The 17,423-nt window shown below is 45.6% G+C and overlaps 1 protein-coding gene across 1 annotated transcript in view; it reads right to left on the bottom strand.

The window, feature by feature from the left end:
* Positions 1-11,233: 11,233 nt before the first annotated feature.
* Positions 11,234-17,423, bottom strand: part of RUNDC1 (RUN domain containing 1) — a 185,025-nt gene continuing 178,835 nt past the window's right edge. Inside the window, exon 5 of the mRNA XM_069634187.1 lies at positions 11,234-12,239. Within this exon, the coding sequence (XP_069490288.1) occupies positions 11,374-12,239 (866 nt within the window). The 3' untranslated portion in view covers positions 11,234-11,373. The remainder of the gene's footprint in view (positions 12,240-17,423) is intronic.

Raw genomic sequence — 17,423 nt, 5'->3', positions numbered from 1 at the left:
GGACTCTTTTCTCCTGGTTTAATGGGATCAGCCCCAGGGGCGTTTTTCCGATAGTCTGTAGTAACAGTTCAGCTTTAGAGAAAGCTATGAGAATGGCTCCCTTCTCCTGGTCTGACAATGTTGAGCTTTCTGTATCTCGCCCGAGAGTTCCTTGTAACAGTTCCAGTTTAACACACGAGTAACTAAAGTGAAGAGAATTACTATCTTCTCCTGCCCAACATAGTATGGGAAACCAAAAGGACTCCCCTGGTTTAAATGGTTCAGCCTCTGGCTGTCTTCTGTTCAGTTCCTGCAACAGCTATTATAAGCCTTTGCAATTCTCTTCCGGCTTCTCCCACGGCTTGCTTGAATGTCACGCAGTCCTTTCCCCAATACTTCGTCACTTCTCGACTTTCCTTCTCTTCTTGTTCGTAAGAACAGAGGAAGCCATTTCCAAAATGTCCTTGGTTCTGTCTAACACTCTGATAAAGGAGATGGTTGTCCTGGTACTCTAGACTTGTTGCTAACGTATTGAGATTACTCCCGATATCTTCTCCACCTTTAGTATCTTTGGCACAACTGAGATGAGGGAGTTCACGCCTGATGTACCCTTCCCACAACTACTGAGACGAGGGAGATTACTCCTGATGTAATCTTCACACTCTCCCAAATTCCTTACTGTGTCTCCCGTAGCTCCTGTTATATTTTCTCTGGTCACCGTCACCGGTTCTCCCTGGGGTGTTGGGTCTCTGTGTTCCCAGCAAACGCTCTCCTTGCTCTTCACTGCTCGGCTTTGGCTCTGCGGGTTTTCCAGCCAGCATCGGTGCAGTTGTGTGACCACACAGTCCACCTCCCTGAGGTCACGCCACTGTATCCCGATTTCCAGCTTCCACTCAGGCCCTCTCAGTTGGCCTGCAGAGGACTCTTGCGACCTGCTGTTGGCATCCTCCAAACTACAGACTTGCTTTCTCTGTGTGTACTCTCCTTTCCCAGATTCAAACTTCCCGGGTCTGCCAGGCTTCACACCAGCGTCTCCTCTAATGGAGCCCTCCCTCACCTTTTATGCTGTGTAGCTGAGTCTTCCCCCAATGGAGTGCCAAAATCCTTTGTTTCTACAGTGTATTCTTCCTGCCTCTTCTGGGCCACCTCTTCGCAGTACCGGCCATACTTGGCAAGAGAGCAGTTTGTAGAACTCCTTCAATTTTTAAAATTAATATTTTACAATTTTTTTTTTTTTTTACAGAACAAACAATACATAACAAGGTATGACTTGTGCATAATACAGTTAAGGGTCAACTTGGTTTTCTTGCTGGTCTGAGAGCGCACCTTCCAGGTGTCGGTGCGGAGTCTCTGTGGGAGAACGTATTAGATCTTAGTGTTCAACCGTATCATCCAGTTAGTCCCCATCTTCTCATTTCCCCCATACCTTCATGAATTTTTAGGGGTTACCACTGGCTCTGTATACCCTTCTTTCCAGGCCCATGCAACGGTCCACTTCCGCCACCCATTGGTTTAGACTGGGGCGCTCCGCTGAACCCCATGCGGCTGCTATCAGTCTTTTAATCAGCCCTAGGTCTACGGCCATAAAGGTTTTCTCATAGTTGTTAAAGGCTGTGCTTTCCCATATTCCCAGTAATGCCAGTTTGGGTTCCAAGGGGAACCAGGGCCCTCATTATGGTGAACAGTTTCCGGATGCAATTGGCCCACAAGGTTCTAATTTGTGAACATTCCCAGAGTGTGTGATAGAAAGTGCCTCCCTCCCTTCCGCATCTGAGGCAGATATCACTATCGATCCTCCCCCATCTAGTGAGCACTGTGCAAGAGTAATATACCCTGTGGAGGATTTTAAATTGTATCAGTCGCAGCCATGCCACTATCCCGACCTCTCTTGGGAACATCAAGGCCTCTACCCATTCTTCAGGTTCGATCCTACCAAAGTCTTGCTCCCATTTGCGCTGCAGGTTAGTTAGGTCTTCTGCCCCGAAAGTTGTGAGTACCTGATATAAGGTGGATGTTACCTTAATGGGAATACTTGACTCGAATAAGCTAGCCTCGAGCAGGGAGTTGCTTGGAATGTCGCTCGGGGAAGGGAACTGGGCTGAGACGGCGTGGGACATTTGCCTAGATCTGAACCCCTCTGCTGTGGACAGGCCGTACTGCAGTTGTAGTTATGGGAACGGCCTAGGCCTGCCGTCCTTTGGAATGTCTGCCAGGTTGTTTATCCCTTTCCTTGCCCAGCTTTCCAGGTACCCCATTTTCAACAGTTCCAAGGAGTTAGTTATGCCAAATTAGCTGCGCGAGGGTCGGGTTCTGGCCCCACCCCAAGCCTTGGTCAGCTTCTGCCCAAACTCAACATGTATGTTTCATTGGCCAAGGTAGGGTTCCGTGGTATCGTTTCCCCCCCATATAGGGCCTGCCTAGGTGTCCTCCCTCCCAGTCGTGTCCTCTCCGCTGCGATGTGTGGGAGATATTGGTCCTCGTGTAGCCAGTCATTTACTGACCCCAGCTGGGTTGGCCAATAGTACCTACGCAGATTAGGTAGGCCTATACCTCCCTCCCATTTAGACCTCTGCAGTGTCTTCAGTGCCCCCCCCCCCCCCCCCCCCAAGTATTTTTCAATATCAATGAAAGTCTTTTGGGGATTGGGAGTGGGGTGTTCAGCAGGACATAGAAATTTGGACAGGGCCAGCATTTTGAACAAGGCCGCCTTGCCCAGAAGGGTCAGTGGGAGGGAGTGCCAGTGGGTGGTGTCAGATGCAAACCTATTCATCCCCGGGGTTAGGTTTAGTTGGGTGAAGTCTCCCAGTTGAGGGCTGAAATGGATTCCCCAAGGTATTTAAAGCCTGCTGTGGCCACTGTGTATGGGCATTCTTGAGAGGGAGGGGTCGAGGGGGGGGGGCGGGGCATGTTTCGGCCTGTATTGGAAAAATAACCGACTTTTGCTAGTTGATTTTAAGCCCAGAAAATGTTTGGTATTCTTGCAATATTCCTGTCAGGATTGGGCACGAGACCTTGGGGTTGCTCATGTAGATTAAGAGGTCATCCGCGTAAAGCGATACCCTGTCTTCTCTCCCCCCCCCCCCCAATGGCCATTTGAATCCCACCCAGTTTGGACTCTCCCTGAGCTGTATTGCAAGTGGTTCTATCGCGAGAATGAAAAGCAGTGGCGAGAAGGGGCAGCCCTGTCGCATGCCTCTTTCCAGTGCGAAGGTCTGGGATGTGATCCCATTTACCCTTACTGCGGCTACAGGGAAGGTGCATAATAGCCGCACCAAGGCCAGGAAGTTCTTGCCGAATCCCATTCTGCTCATTTCCCAGAGGGACTCCCACCTCATGGAATCGAACGCCTTCTCGAAGTCTACGGCGAGTAGCGCCATCTCATCCAGTATTGTGGTGGCTAAATCAATGGCTAGCTGTGCCCTGCAAATATTCATTCTAGTGGATTTGGAGGGCATAAAACCGCACTGGTCCGGGTGTATTAGTGAGCCTATCACCGGAATTAGGCAGTTGGCTAGAATTCGGGCAAGGAACTTGGCTTCCCCGTTTATTAGGGAGCTTGGCCTATATGACGCACAATATTCCGGGGTTTTCCCGGTTTTGGGAGGACACTATGCATGCCTGTTTGAGGTTGGGTGGGAGGTCCCAGTTTGTCTTATATTGTAAAAAGAGGCGATGTAAATGGCCATTAATCCTCTCTCCCAGTCGCTTCCATACCTCTATCGGAAACCTGTTGGGCCCAGGTGTCTTCCCAGGCTGTAGCTGGGCGATTGCCTCCGAGACCTCTTCTGATATGTCAGCTTCCAATCCGGAAGTCTGTTGAGCTGATAGTCACGGGATAGGCACTTGTTCAAGTACTGCCGAGTCCCAGTCTTGCCGGTCTCCACTTCCCACGCTGTATAGCTCTTCATAATATTGCGCGAAGGCCTCGGCTATCTGTGTCCCTGGTGATTTCTTCCCCATGGGTGTCGCTTAGGGCCCCGACATGCCTTGTCCCTCCATCCCTCCTTTCCAGCCAGGCCAGCGTTTTTGCCCCCCCTTTATCCTCCAATTCGTGGACTGGCGGGTTTCTTTATCGTTATCCAGCGCAATGTTGCGTAGTGACTCTTGTGCTGTGACAAGGTCCGGCTTGGCCTTCTGCGCCCCAGAGTTTGTTGGACCACCCTCTCAGGCTTCTCTACCTTCTCCTCGTGCTGTCTCCGTTTGGCTGCGACCATTGACAGGGCCTCCCCCGGTAGCGTAGCCTTGTACCCTTCCCAAAGCATGACTGGGCTGTCTACCGTCCCTGCATTTATCTTGAAGTATTCATCGGTCTTGGCTGCAAGGCCTTCTATGAACTCGGGGTCCCCCAGGTAGTAAGTGTTAAGGCGCTAAGGCCCTTGGGGCTTTGCCCTCCCATTGTTTAGTTCGGTGATCAGGGGGGAGTGGTCTGAGATCCCTCTTGCTAGGAATTTAGCAGACAGCAGCCGGCGCGTCATGTTGGCGGGGACAAACAAGTAGTCAATGCGCGACATCGAGGCCTGGGCCCCAGAGAGAGAAGAAAAAAAATAAAGAAAAAGAGTACCCCCTTTCGGTGGGATGTAGCATGTAGCTGCCTCCAAGAGTCTACCCACCCCAGGGCTTCAGTGAAGGAGCGCAGTTTAGAGCAGGTTGACAGGCTTCTGGAGCCTAAGTTGGATCTGTCGCGGTCAAGGTCCATCACTTCGTTGAAGTCCCCTCCTAACACCCAGGTGTCAGCCTGGCATCGAGTCGTGAGTCCTTGCAGTTCCGTCAGGAGATCCATAGAAAGTGTGGGGGGGGGGCATAAACTGCTACCATTCCCAGAATGATGCTCCACCTGGCTGTCTTGGGTGCAGCCACGTACGGCAGCAGGAGAGTGCAGTCCCAGCTCCCGTCCTCACCTGATCACCGCTGCGGGCCGTGCAAGGCTGTGTCCCGGCTGCTCCTCTTGCAGTCTTGCCAGCTTGGGGGATGGGCGGCGGTCCCGGGATCCCCGTTCCGCTCTGGTGGGTCTCACTAGGTTGGATTCTGCGGGCGCGACACCCAGCACCCCTGTGCCAGGGGGCGGGGGGCCGGGGGGGGTCCACCTCGGTGCTTGTGGCCAGTTGGGCTGTCCTGTGCGACGGAGGCTCCAGCCTCAGCGCAGGGCCGCTATGGAGAAGATGACGCTGTCACCCTTCCAGTCTTTAGGTGGTCCGTTGAGAGGGATCCCGGTTCAGATTTCCTTCAGGAATGCAGCTGTCACCAGTACGGTGCTTCCGCAGTCCGGGGCTACCTTTTTTTGAGTGCGGTCTTGGCAAGGAGTCAGGACAAAATTACAGGATATTCGCCATGGCTCGGGAGCTATGGCAGCTCATGTCCTCATGGTTCCACTGCGCAACAGCGCCCCCTCCTTCAATCTTCTTCTTCTCAGTACTTTCGTAAGAGGATTTATGATCAGACTATGTTCATTTTAGTCTTCCTGGACTTGATGGTATCAAGTTTTAAAGGAAGGAGTATTCAGTAGTACTGTCAGATTGATTCTATACAGACCTTATGGGATTCACAATCTCAAGGTTAAGAGGGTTAGGGAGTTCCATCATGGAATGGGAGACCTTGTCCCCATGAAGGGAGTCTCTTTCAGCCACCCCTAGGGGGAATGCTGCATAGTGGGCTCACCTCCCTAGCCTCAGAGGGAAGGGCTCACCCCTGGGGATAAGTGGTTTGATCCCATGAATCGTCACAGTCACCCAATTGACCAACTTGTCTCTACAGCAGGAGATTTTCCCTTGTGGTATAAAAGCTGCTTATCACCCAACTTTGAAACCTTTGCTCATCTTTGCTGTTTTGAGTAATTATTGAGAAGGATGTGACGAAAATTCACAACCTTTGAGAGTAACCACATCTTAGGAACCCTTTAGTTTGGCTTTCACCCCAAACATGGCACCAAAACATTAGCTGCCTGGGATGACGTTTCACATTTTTCTGATCAGGCTCACTTCCCCCTTATTGGATATGCTTGACCTTCCAATACTTTTGGTACAGTGGACCATTCCATTCTTATATCAAGACTCTCATACTTCGTCAGAGTACGGGAGCTGCAATACAGTGGTTATGTAGTTCCCGCTGCGGAAAATAGCAAGATGTAAAAATCATGCCACTTGTTCTGCCTTCATCACTCAAGGGTCTTCCCACTCACCACTTCAATATTTCTATTTTGCCTTGGATGACTATCATTCAAAATTTCAATCTTCATTTCCATTCTCATGCTAACATTCAACACTAAAGGTTTCTGGTCATAAGGATACTTTTAGCCATGCTCGGCAGCATCTTTCTGAAATCCCGATTGGCCAACAATATACTCCAGCTAAACTCTTCTAAAGTGGAATTATGTACTTGGGCCCTAAGCATCTACTACAGGACCCAATAAGACAACCCATGCCTCCATAATTGTTTTGACGCCCCTTTACCTTAATGAACAAGGCTAAAAATCTCAGTGTTACCTGGGATTTCTGAAATTAGCTAAACAAGTTAATGAATATGTTAGATGCTCTTTTTTCTACATCCAGCTACTGAAACGTGTTCTGCCATACCTTTCACACGCTGACCACGCAGCAGTAGTCGGTGCAATAGTCAATTTAAAAGTTCACTGCTGTAATGCTTTTTAAGCAGGACTTCCAAAATAATTGGTTTACCATATTCACATTGCTCAAAATGTGGCTGTTCAACTAATTTTCTAAGTATCTATACGTCAATCTCTCCTGCTAGACAACCTACATATCCGAGTCGCATTTAAGATTATGTTTTTTTAAATGTACCCACGGGCTGGCTCCAGACTACCTGGTCCAAAATAATAAAAAAAATACATCAAAAAAAAATAAACCGTGTCAGCCTACACAGTTATTTAGTTCTGCTCATGCATGCCCACTGAACGTTCCCATGAGCCTTTCTACAGCCAGAGGTGACAGACACTTCCTCAGTCAAAAAGCCTGCGGTTGTGGAATAATCTTCTCTCACTTTGTTCCTTAGATTCTTTGGACAACTCTCTGAAACATCTAAAAACCGTTTTCTCCTTCATTCTATTCCACAGTACTGGCTCTCTCATCAGAAACTGTTTCATCATGTTACATCCGTGCCCGCATGCCGTTAATTCTGCCAGGTACATTAGTTATGCACACTATAAATAAATCCCCAAATACAAAGTTCAAAGGATGTAATCCCGACTGGTAATGTATGAAGACAATGAAATCCTGCACGGGACTGGGATGTGAATGAGATATTTTCATATAGTATTTTACCTTTCAAAACATTTTGTTCCAAATAAAATTATTAGCTCTGTAAAGAACTTTCCAATGGCTTGCACCGGAAAGGACTGGAGCGTGGGTTGGCGAGCAGCCATATATAAGGCCCCCTGGGTACCCCACAGAGTTCATTATAATGCTGCTGCGCATCAAGCGCTGTTGCTGTTCCAGTTTTGGTTGACATCCCAGGAGAATGGAGGAAAGCAACAGGACATAGGAGTACTTTACATTTGCAAGTGGATACAGTAATGGGTCAAAGGATTATACAAAGGCAAACAGGAATGTAACATTTTAGAACCTCTGATTGAACCGATCAAATGATATCCGAACTATAAAAATTCATATACCTGAATTTGTTTTATTTTTCAGTAGTAGAGCATCTTATTTTCAACATCTCGCACAAACTTACATATAAATATATACTATTGCACAAGTACAGAAACTTGACATAATAAAGACCATAGAGGCAATATACAATTTAAATATTCAATTCTAAAGAGCTTCGGATGAAAAGCAAATATTGGAACAGTGACTCAAGTCAACATTCCCCAAAAGTGACAGGGACCGTTTTGGCCCATAGGATTTACACAGCTAGATTTTCCATTATATTTGCATTTATCCAATAAAACACTATATTGACATGAAGAAAATCGGTACGATTGTGCACTGTAAAAAAATAAAATGCATTTTTGTCAGTTTTACCTATTACTAGCAAGCAGCTCTGTATAAAACTATCAGATGTGCAGACTCAGTGTGGCAAAGCAATCCAGGAGATTTCACGAGAGGTTTTTGTGCCAGGTGTCCTCAAAGGCAGAGTGCCATACAATGGCATTACAGTAGTATGTTGTAAAAGATATCTTGGTTTGGTAAAAAGGAAAACAAAAAGAAAAAAACACCACATGATGTAGTTGGCATGAAAACATATCACAAAAACAGCACAAGATCATGCTATACCCACTGACATAAATAGTATTATGAAGAGTTCATAACTGCCAAAGTAGCATCACCCCAATGCACACTGAGTGGGGGCATGAGATTGGACCATCACATGATAGTTGCATGAAACAACGAGACCCCAGGATGACTGCATCACATTAAAACATGGGGTAGATACAGGAACGTGATAATCCATAGACGCTCAATTTGTAGGGTGAATCACCGGTACATCATAGAGTGCGATGTTCCCATTTTGTTATACAAAACCGATGCAAACACTATATTGCTACAGACGGACCCATTTAAAAAAAAACAAAAAAAAACAAAAAAAAACGATAGAATAAGCCATTGTTAATAACCTGGCGCAGATTTGAACGTGAACTCCTATCCTGGGAGGGCAATTGCAACAGAATGACAGAACAAATGACCACAGACTGCTGGAAGAGAACAAGCGTTGCTCCTCCAGGAAAATCCTCCAAACATTCCCACTCCCAGAAATAAATGAATCACCCAAAGAAATAGCTGTAGGACAGAAGGCTGAACCAACTACAGGTTTTGGACCTTTAGATGAAGAGAAGGGTACAACAAACAGTTCAAAGGATGTCATTCCATACAGGTAATGTATGAAGACACCGAAATCCTGTATGGGCCTGGGAGGCGAAAGAGGTAATATTTTCATGCAAAATTTTACCTTTCACAACATTTTGTTACAAATTAAAGGACTTTCCAATTTGTCATATCGCCAAAGAGAAAATACAAAAAGATATGCACCTTGGCAATAATGAAGTGCCAGGCAGCAGTATAAGATTATGGCGATGCCAAATTTTAAAATATTAATGTTGCACCATAGAAAATCACAGACGTTTGCTTTCGAGAGTGGGGTAAGTACAGCCAAGCAATAAATTAATTCCTCCTAAAGAGCAAAATAGGCGTAACATTCACTGCCGAAACGCCAAGTCTTACACTTCTTGCTCATTTGGGCAAATAACGTACATGTAAACAAACGTTTAGATGACATTTTATCCACCTGTATAAAAAAAAAACAGTAATGTTGCAATGTAGCACACACTGTTTTTCTCATCTGCAGTTATAGAGGGTGCAGAAAATAGTCACTTCTCATTTTAGATCACAAATATAAACAAGTTAAAATAGGTTGTGTAATTATATTTTAGGAGGAAGAAAAATGTTGCGGTGCTTGCATTTCAAGTTACTTCATCCTTAAAAAAATAAAGGTCCTTTAGTGTTGAACATGTGGGCCTGACCTTAATGTGTACAAACCTCTACAATTAAAATACTGCACATTTATCAATTTTTCCACCACAGATGAAACAATATGGAAGAACTGAGAAGTGGATGCCATTGGAAATGAATGGAGAGGAGCCCAGTTAGCCACAGAAGAGACATACAATTCCAAGAATATATGTGCAAGTGACATTCAATACATCCTTAATAACCAAACAACAATGTTTGGCACCACACAGCAGAGTCTGTGCCAGTCGTAGCACTCTGGGTGGCTACAACGTAGAAGGCACACACAAACGAATATGTATTTGTTTAACAACAGCATCTGTCTGGCATAGGATACTAGTCTGATAAATCTGATCAATTCTTCTGAAGCATTTAATACATTTAGAACAATGTAGATCACTTGGTGTTCACACTAACATCCAGCGCTTCCTTTGAGCATCGTGCTCAGCCCCCAAAGTGCTTATTCTATCGACTAAATACAGTACTGCTTCGGAAATGAAGTTTTATGAGAAATGGCATGCAGTGGCAAATTCAATCTTTCTACTGCATCCATAACATTATTTGGCCCTTGAACAAACTGCGCCACAGGTCTACACAATATTCCACATGAGTACTACCATGCATTGAAGGCCACAAGGATCCCAGTAATGGAGAGAACGCTATATTTATGCCCGATGTTGCAACTCCTTTGATCGCCCATCTCGGCACCATGCGAAAGGACTGGTTGCTGTATAAAATAAAAACATTCAACGATTAGTAGAACTTCAGACGAATCCTAGACTACCAACTATGGGATTAGCCATCACGAAACCAATAAGAAGTGAAACCCAACAAAAACCTTTCACATTCTCAGGTCAATTGATGACAGCAGCACCACTACCATGAACAATGGTAAGCTCTGAAGTAGTCTTGTCAGGTTCAATTTCAGGACACCAGGCCGGCCGCCTTTGAAAAAAGACACATGAAACTTCAGCTTCCTGTACGTGCTGCTGTTAAATTTCAAAATAAAGCTGCAGATAGCGAGCAATGCTAGACAGGTTTCCAAATGAATGTCTGTTCATAGGTTACACAGGGCCTCATCACGACTTGGGCGATAACGGTAACGCTATTAGCGCAGGCGGTATTAGCCCTACCGCCGAACTCCCCAGCGCCAATAGCGCCGGATCACGAGTTTGGCGGTAATGTAAGTCCCCATTCCCCACTGAGCCCATTCGGGAATGCCCCATTCCCCATTGGGCTCAATGGGGAAACTTCGCGCTAATACCACCGGTGGATTTACCGCCGGCGGTAATAGCGCGAATTTTCGGCAGATTTCCCCCCCAATTCAGAGCTTGGGCGAAATCCGCAGAAGCCCTGATTCGGCGGACCTTAAATCCGGCGGTAATAGCGCTACTGCCAGATTTAAGGGTGATCGCCGAAGTCGTGATGAGGCCCACAGTGTCTAACTGGTTGGAGCAAGGCCTGCACTCTAATTATCAGAATAGACGCTCGGCAAGAAACTAATGGAAATTCAATACATTCAACTCACTGGCCATTCTTCACTCAGTCTAGTTAGACAAAGTATGAGCCTGCAGGGAGTGTGGAATAAAAAAAAAAAATTAAAAAACAACAAATCTCACTTCCACCACAAGCTACAAGGAATTAAAATGAAGTGTGGGCAATTTACAGGGCAACTACAGGTGGTTACCTTAGATGCACAGTTTTATGGGATGTGCTGTAAAAACTATCATTTTGCACTGCATGCATTTCTGTAACCACTAGAAACAGACTCTTGAGTCTGTGACTTGGTAGCAATCATTCAACTCTATAAATATCAATTTTCGGTTTCGATTCTATAGAAAAGATCTAGGGCACACATTGGATTCCATAATAAAATAATTCTGTCCCCATGAATAGAGAGCTCCTCAACTCGCACATAAATAAAAAATGGACTTCAAAATGCATCTTTGATATTTTTAAGCTGACGGACTGCGAGGTCAACAGGCAAGTTAAACTTCAGGTTGCTGAGGCGGCTGAGTATGTTGAGGGCGCTCTCAAATCCACTGTTAGCCATGTAACTCCATGGCTGATAATGGGAGTGAACCAAATCCCCGGATTTGCATATGAGGTTGATCCAGGACACCAAGCGCTGCTCATTCAAAGCCATGCACACAAGTGCCTTAAACTCAGAGTCTGCGCTGCGCTTAAAGGGGTCGTGTTCCAGAAGTACAGTGTTTATCGCCGACAGCAGGCTTTGCTTCGGGGTCACAATGGCACTGCCCGACACGGGCAAGGCAAAAGACTGAGAAAGCTTGCGAGCTGGGGAGTCTACGAAGGCTCTGCCATTTTTGGAATTGTAATATTTCACAAAAAGTTCCCAGGGGTGCACAGTCCGTGGCGAGGAGGTAAGCGCTGGAATTAAACATGCGATTGGAGCCAGGACCAAGCTCATTCCTTGCGATGTGGCATACAACCCATGGGCCATCAAGTCTCTGATTGCTACAGCAAGTTCCTTTCTCACCATTATGGTCAGTTCATCTCTCCCACCTAGGGAGATTTCGTGCAGGTTTGAGTAGCTGATCACATGATCATTGCACTGTTCCTTCAGTGCCAGATGCCGGACTTTCTCAACAGTGGCATCCAGCCTTCGCACCAAGGGAGTGTAGTCTTTGTTAGTCTCATCTTGCTGCCACAGACTGCGGGGAATCTGACCAGTGGCACAACCAAATTGGCTGACTGCAAATATCTGCAGTACAGCGAGTGCACGACGCAGCAGGTTTAATCCAGTTTCCTTCATTTTCCTTGCTTGTTCCGGGTTTACTGCACAGTGGAAAAAAAATGGGAAATGTATTAGAAAACAGAAACCATGGCATTTAAATAATACAACATGATGGCTATGTCTATATAGTACTTCAGAAGGATCCATACAATTTCAAATAATGCTAAAGTTTACATGCACTTTGTATTGTTTCCCCCTAGTTGGAACTATATAGGGTCCGTAGCAGGAAGGTTTGGTTGTTAGCCAATATGTGGATTTTTCATCTTTCGGATAACGAGGTGAGATTTTTGTCAGTTGAAGATATGACATGGGCCTCCTTACTCTATGATCAGCAATCACAAAACGTTTTGGTCTTAGTGGCTGTTTTTTGCAAATTAGGAGTTCCAACATTTTGTTGAGATGAGGGTCGGTGAAGGTCTCCTGGGTTGTAATGCCCCATTTTAGATATTCCTCTTTGGGTTATGACCAAGGACTCTTGTGAATGGTTATTAACATTCACAATAAATTCCTTGAGTCAATCATCAATTAGTGCCGCTGCTTAGAAGCTGAACTAAAAGTGAGCATTCCATACTAGGCGACTGAGCTAGCATCTGTCGGCATTCCAGTTATACCCCTTTTCGTGGGTGGGTAAGGGCTTAGTTTGGGAGGGGGGGGGCAGTGGTAGAGTTGGAGCAGGGGGAGAAGGAAGATGTCAGACTGAAAGAAAGATACACACCCCCAACAAAACAGCAGTGTTTTCTCCACCAGCTTTGTATTGTCGGTATTATCACATAGAAGAGAACATTTGAGGCTAAACGCTACTGCTAATTCGGGCAAGTTTTGAGTCTTTTGTAAATAAAATTGATGCTTTTTTAACCAGTCTGAGAAAAAGGACTTTGGGCATCTTTTTGCTCTTAGAAGTATATTTTACTATAACAAGGCTGTACCATTTAAGTTCAGGAAAACCAGAATGCATATGCTAATCACTATTACTCCTAGTCCATAAAGGCTGAATGCCTTTCCCGATCAATGCACACAAATTCCTGAATTTTTAGAAGACCCCATTAAGTGAACGGAGGATAGCACAGGGGCAGCGTGCTGGTCTTGGAAGCAAGACCTTACAGACCAACAGAGGTTTGAATCCCAGATCCATGCTTAGAAACTGATGGTATTAGGCGCGCTATACGTTAACATTTTTTTTAAAAACACAATTAAATGCATAAAAAGATACAAGCCGCTCCCCTCCACTGCCCTCTTACTTTGTTTTTAGCCCAGAAAGATCATGCTTACGGCAGGGAGGAGGAGGGTAGGCCGGACCTCAAGGACTGCAACGGGTTGCGAGGACTAGGCGTAATGGGGATTACTGTACATAATGTGGCAATAACTCCGATTCCCCCCCCCCCCCCTTTCCTTGTCACAGTCTAATAGATGAAGATTTCACAAGCAGTAACTGGCCCATACACAGCCAGAAATACCAAGACCAAATATTGTTTGCATATTTAGATTAGACCAAGGTGGCTTGCAGGATTTAGTTACAAATTCCGCAGTGACCCGGCCTCCCCGCCCCAGTCTCCCCTGCCCGCACACCCCCAAAAACCAGTGTCTGATGAAGGTGTTGGGAGATGGCCAGGTTGTGGTACTGCAAATGTCCCTAATGGATACACCTTGAGCCTCTGCCTAGCAGGCAGCTATCCCTCTGGTAGATTGCCCTTACACAATCATCTCCGGGAGTGCTGGCTGCAACCTAGTAGTTAATACTACAATATTATTGCATAAAGATAGTAAATCAATGCCAAGAATTTAAATAAAGTAATTTGATCTGTATAATAGACAATTATTCTTCTATTTTATTCTTAACACTTCATATTTTGTGCTTGAGGCAGAATATGTGGCCAATGCATTTCAGATCACGTGTCCATCGTCAGGGCAGACTCTGAGGATGTAGCAATGTCTAAACGCAAGCTTTTCTCCAAAGCTGGTCACCCTAGAGCTGTAACTTATTTCTCCAAGTACTGCTCTTTGGTGACAAGCGGACCGTGTGCCCTAGATGTCACCAATTTCAAGCAAGGGAATTATGCGTTTAGACATTGCTTCAATGGAATTCAAAGTCGGCACCAACAATGGACACTTGTTCCGAAATGCACTGGCCACATATTCTGCCTCTGAAGCACAAAATATGAAGCATTAAGAATAAAAGTAGAAATATTACTCTACTATAGCGACCAAGCTGCTTTAATTATTTATATTCTTGGCATTGATTTACTATCTTTATGCAATAACATTGTAGTATTGGCTACTACGGTGTAGCCAAACAGGTGGGAGGTGGGTGGGGGGGTTGCCCGGTCTTATCGTTTGCATTTGGATCCGGCTGGCCTGTTCCTGTATGCTTTGGCCAACTGATTCTGTTCAGAACAAACAGAAGTTTTTACTTACCAGAATCAGTTTTCCCTCCAGATGGAGTATTAATGTGTCAGGGCCCTGAAAATAGCTGCTAGTTCCCTCCAATTGGATGATTTCCGAGCCAGAGTTGTCCGACCCATGGATGGTGCTTCCCCAACCACAGCTGTTCGCATTAGAAGTCCGTACAAACTTAGCACTTCAGGTAATAACATGGCCAACAAACAGTATCTTCTTGTAGTCAAAGCAATGTCCTTGCAGATTAATCGATGCACCGTAATAAGGCCTCCAGATGATCTTCGAGTGTAGTTAATCTTGAAAGTGGCAGCAAGGCTTTTCTGATCCCAGGTGGGGACCAGGCATGATGTTGTCCATAATATCCAAACCCTTTGACTCTTTAGCTCTATGCATACCTGCCGATATGAAGGAGGCATTGTTATTTTGATCAAGCTTGGGACCGACAGTAATCTAGGCAAGGGAAGGTGGACATTTTTCTGCAAGTAGCAACCCCAAAACAGGAGGCCAGGACTTCTGTGAAGACCCTGATCACTGGCCCCTAACCCAAGGAGAATATTTGAAACTGGTTCATAATAGCTTACTGGGTGAATTGAATATAGTTCAGATGAGATTTTCCGATAGGTATGTGAAGGTACACATCGTCCAAATCCAGTACTGTCAACCCTGGCAGAATGGCCACAATTATTTGCTGTGGCGTCTCCATTTGAAATGCACGGAACAAGTGGAACTTGATCAGATTCTTTACATCCAGCACAGGCCTGTATTTCCCGATGGTTTCTTGACCAGAAACAGAAGGGAGAAAGACCATCTTCTGAGACCTCCCTCTAGTACTGCAGAGAAGGCCCATTTCTGGAGACTGAAAACAGGGCAGGCATCTGCTTCTTTTGGAAAAGGGATCACCACGATTGAGTTTGTGAGGTAATTTGCCAAAGTCTACTTCATAACCCATCTGGACCACCTCCTGTACCCAGGCATCTTGCACATGCTTCTTCGGCATGCAATCGCCCCGACATGCAAGTATGGCTTCTCCTGATACACATGCTTTGAGGGGCAGGACTGGGGAAGAGAAGCAGTGTAATGCACACTTGGCATTGATGAACCTCTTGCTCTGCCTCAAAGGATCACTTTGTGGTCTGCGCTAAAACATTTCTCACCAGAGATTTTTTAATGAATGGATGCTCATTTCGCCTATTGGAAAAACCTCGAGCTGCGTACTTAACAGGTAGGGACACAGGGAGGGCAACTTCATGAGGGATGCTTTGCATGAGGCTTCTGCCTTACAGTTGCGAAACTAATGTTGCCTTCTCTTGGAAGCTGTGGAACTACCACCTGATGCTGTGCCTCTAATCACATCATAATTAATATTCTTGATGTATTGCATCTGCCTCTCCATAATTTCCCAATGTGGCACCAAGCCCACTCCTCCTTCGTAGACACTGTAATGCTTGAAAATCCAGGAGGCGGCATAGGCTGCACATCCTCAGACAATGAGAATGATGACTAAAAACCTTATTTTTAAAAAGGCACCGTAAATCGTAAATGTTCTTTTTTACTGGATCTGCCAGTGGCCCTGGCCCCCTCCCCTCCCCAATTGATTGTTATCATAATCCGGCATGGGGTACAATTTAAACCGGTATCTAGGAAACAGCAGATCCTTGGTATCCTTGCATTCTTTTTTGCACATTTTCCTCATCTTAATGAAAAGGGAATAGGCGTGAAGGGATTATTTCAAATGGCCTAAACAGTTTCTTTTAACAGAGGAGGGGTTGGAAGAAACTCCAGCAGTTGTCTCATGTGCTACAAAATATAGATTATCTGCTAGTAAACACCCACCTTACTTTTCTCCCCTGCGCCATCCGGCAACATGGCTTCCCTCTTTAGTTCTCCTCTCCTCTCCTCTCCTGGTCTCAGGAGCTGTCCCCTCTACAGGGTTCTGAGGCAGGACTAGTTGTAATGCTGCCATATTTGTCTTAATGGCCTCCACCAATGACTTCTGGACTACATGGCCAATCCCATGTCATGTGCAGGAGAAATGGAAGGGTAGGGTCCATCATATGTCACATCTCCCTGTTGTGCCTGGACAGGATGGCAATTAACTTGTCCATGGTCCCTTCTGTAGCCAAAACTTTACAGTAGTTTCTTGGGGTTCTGAACTAGGCATGGACTGGATCACCAACTTCTTGCTCGTCACAGAAGATTCTGTGGAATCAGCACTTGGTAACTTTGTTGAGCATCCCGTAAAGTTACTTTACAATTAGTTTTCAATACGTACAATCACTGACAGCAAAGAAAAACATTCAGACTGCAGGCAGTCCGGTGTCATGGTATTTAGCAGTTGCTCCACTAGGAGTGTAGAAGAACAAGTTACTTACCCCTGGTAATGTTCTTCCAACTGGATGTTCCTCCCACGTATTCCTCATCTTTGATATACGGTATCCAGCTTCAGAATTTGTTTTCACCAGAAGGTGCTGTGCGTCGATGCAGTCGACTATGTCCCCTCGAGGGCCTCCGTCTCGAAGATGTCATCATCTAAGGCATATATAGCACCCGCAGTGCCTGTTGGCTTCAGTTATGTTTTTCTTACAGTAGAAACATTTTTGCATAACCACGGGTTTGATTCTACTAAACTTTGAAGGAGCGAAAGCTGTAATAGCAAGGGAAATTCTACTGTGGGGTAGGTTGGGAGGGCGATTAGGAATACATGGGAGGAACATCCAGTCAATAAAACGTTAACTTGTTCTTTGAATGGATCGTTTACTCTCACATATTCCTCATCTTTGATAGACTCCCAAAGCAGCGTTTGATTTGGTGGAGGGAGTAAGAATTTAGTT

The sequence above is a fragment of the Ambystoma mexicanum genome, chromosome 13, assembly GCF_040938575.1.
Source record: "Ambystoma mexicanum isolate Mex_15411 chromosome 13, UKY_AmexF1_1, whole genome shotgun sequence".
Taxonomy (NCBI): Eukaryota; Metazoa; Chordata; class Amphibia; order Caudata; family Ambystomatidae; genus Ambystoma; species Ambystoma mexicanum.
The sequence above is the reverse complement of the archived record's forward strand: the minus strand, read 5'-3'. Positions and strand labels throughout refer to the sequence as shown.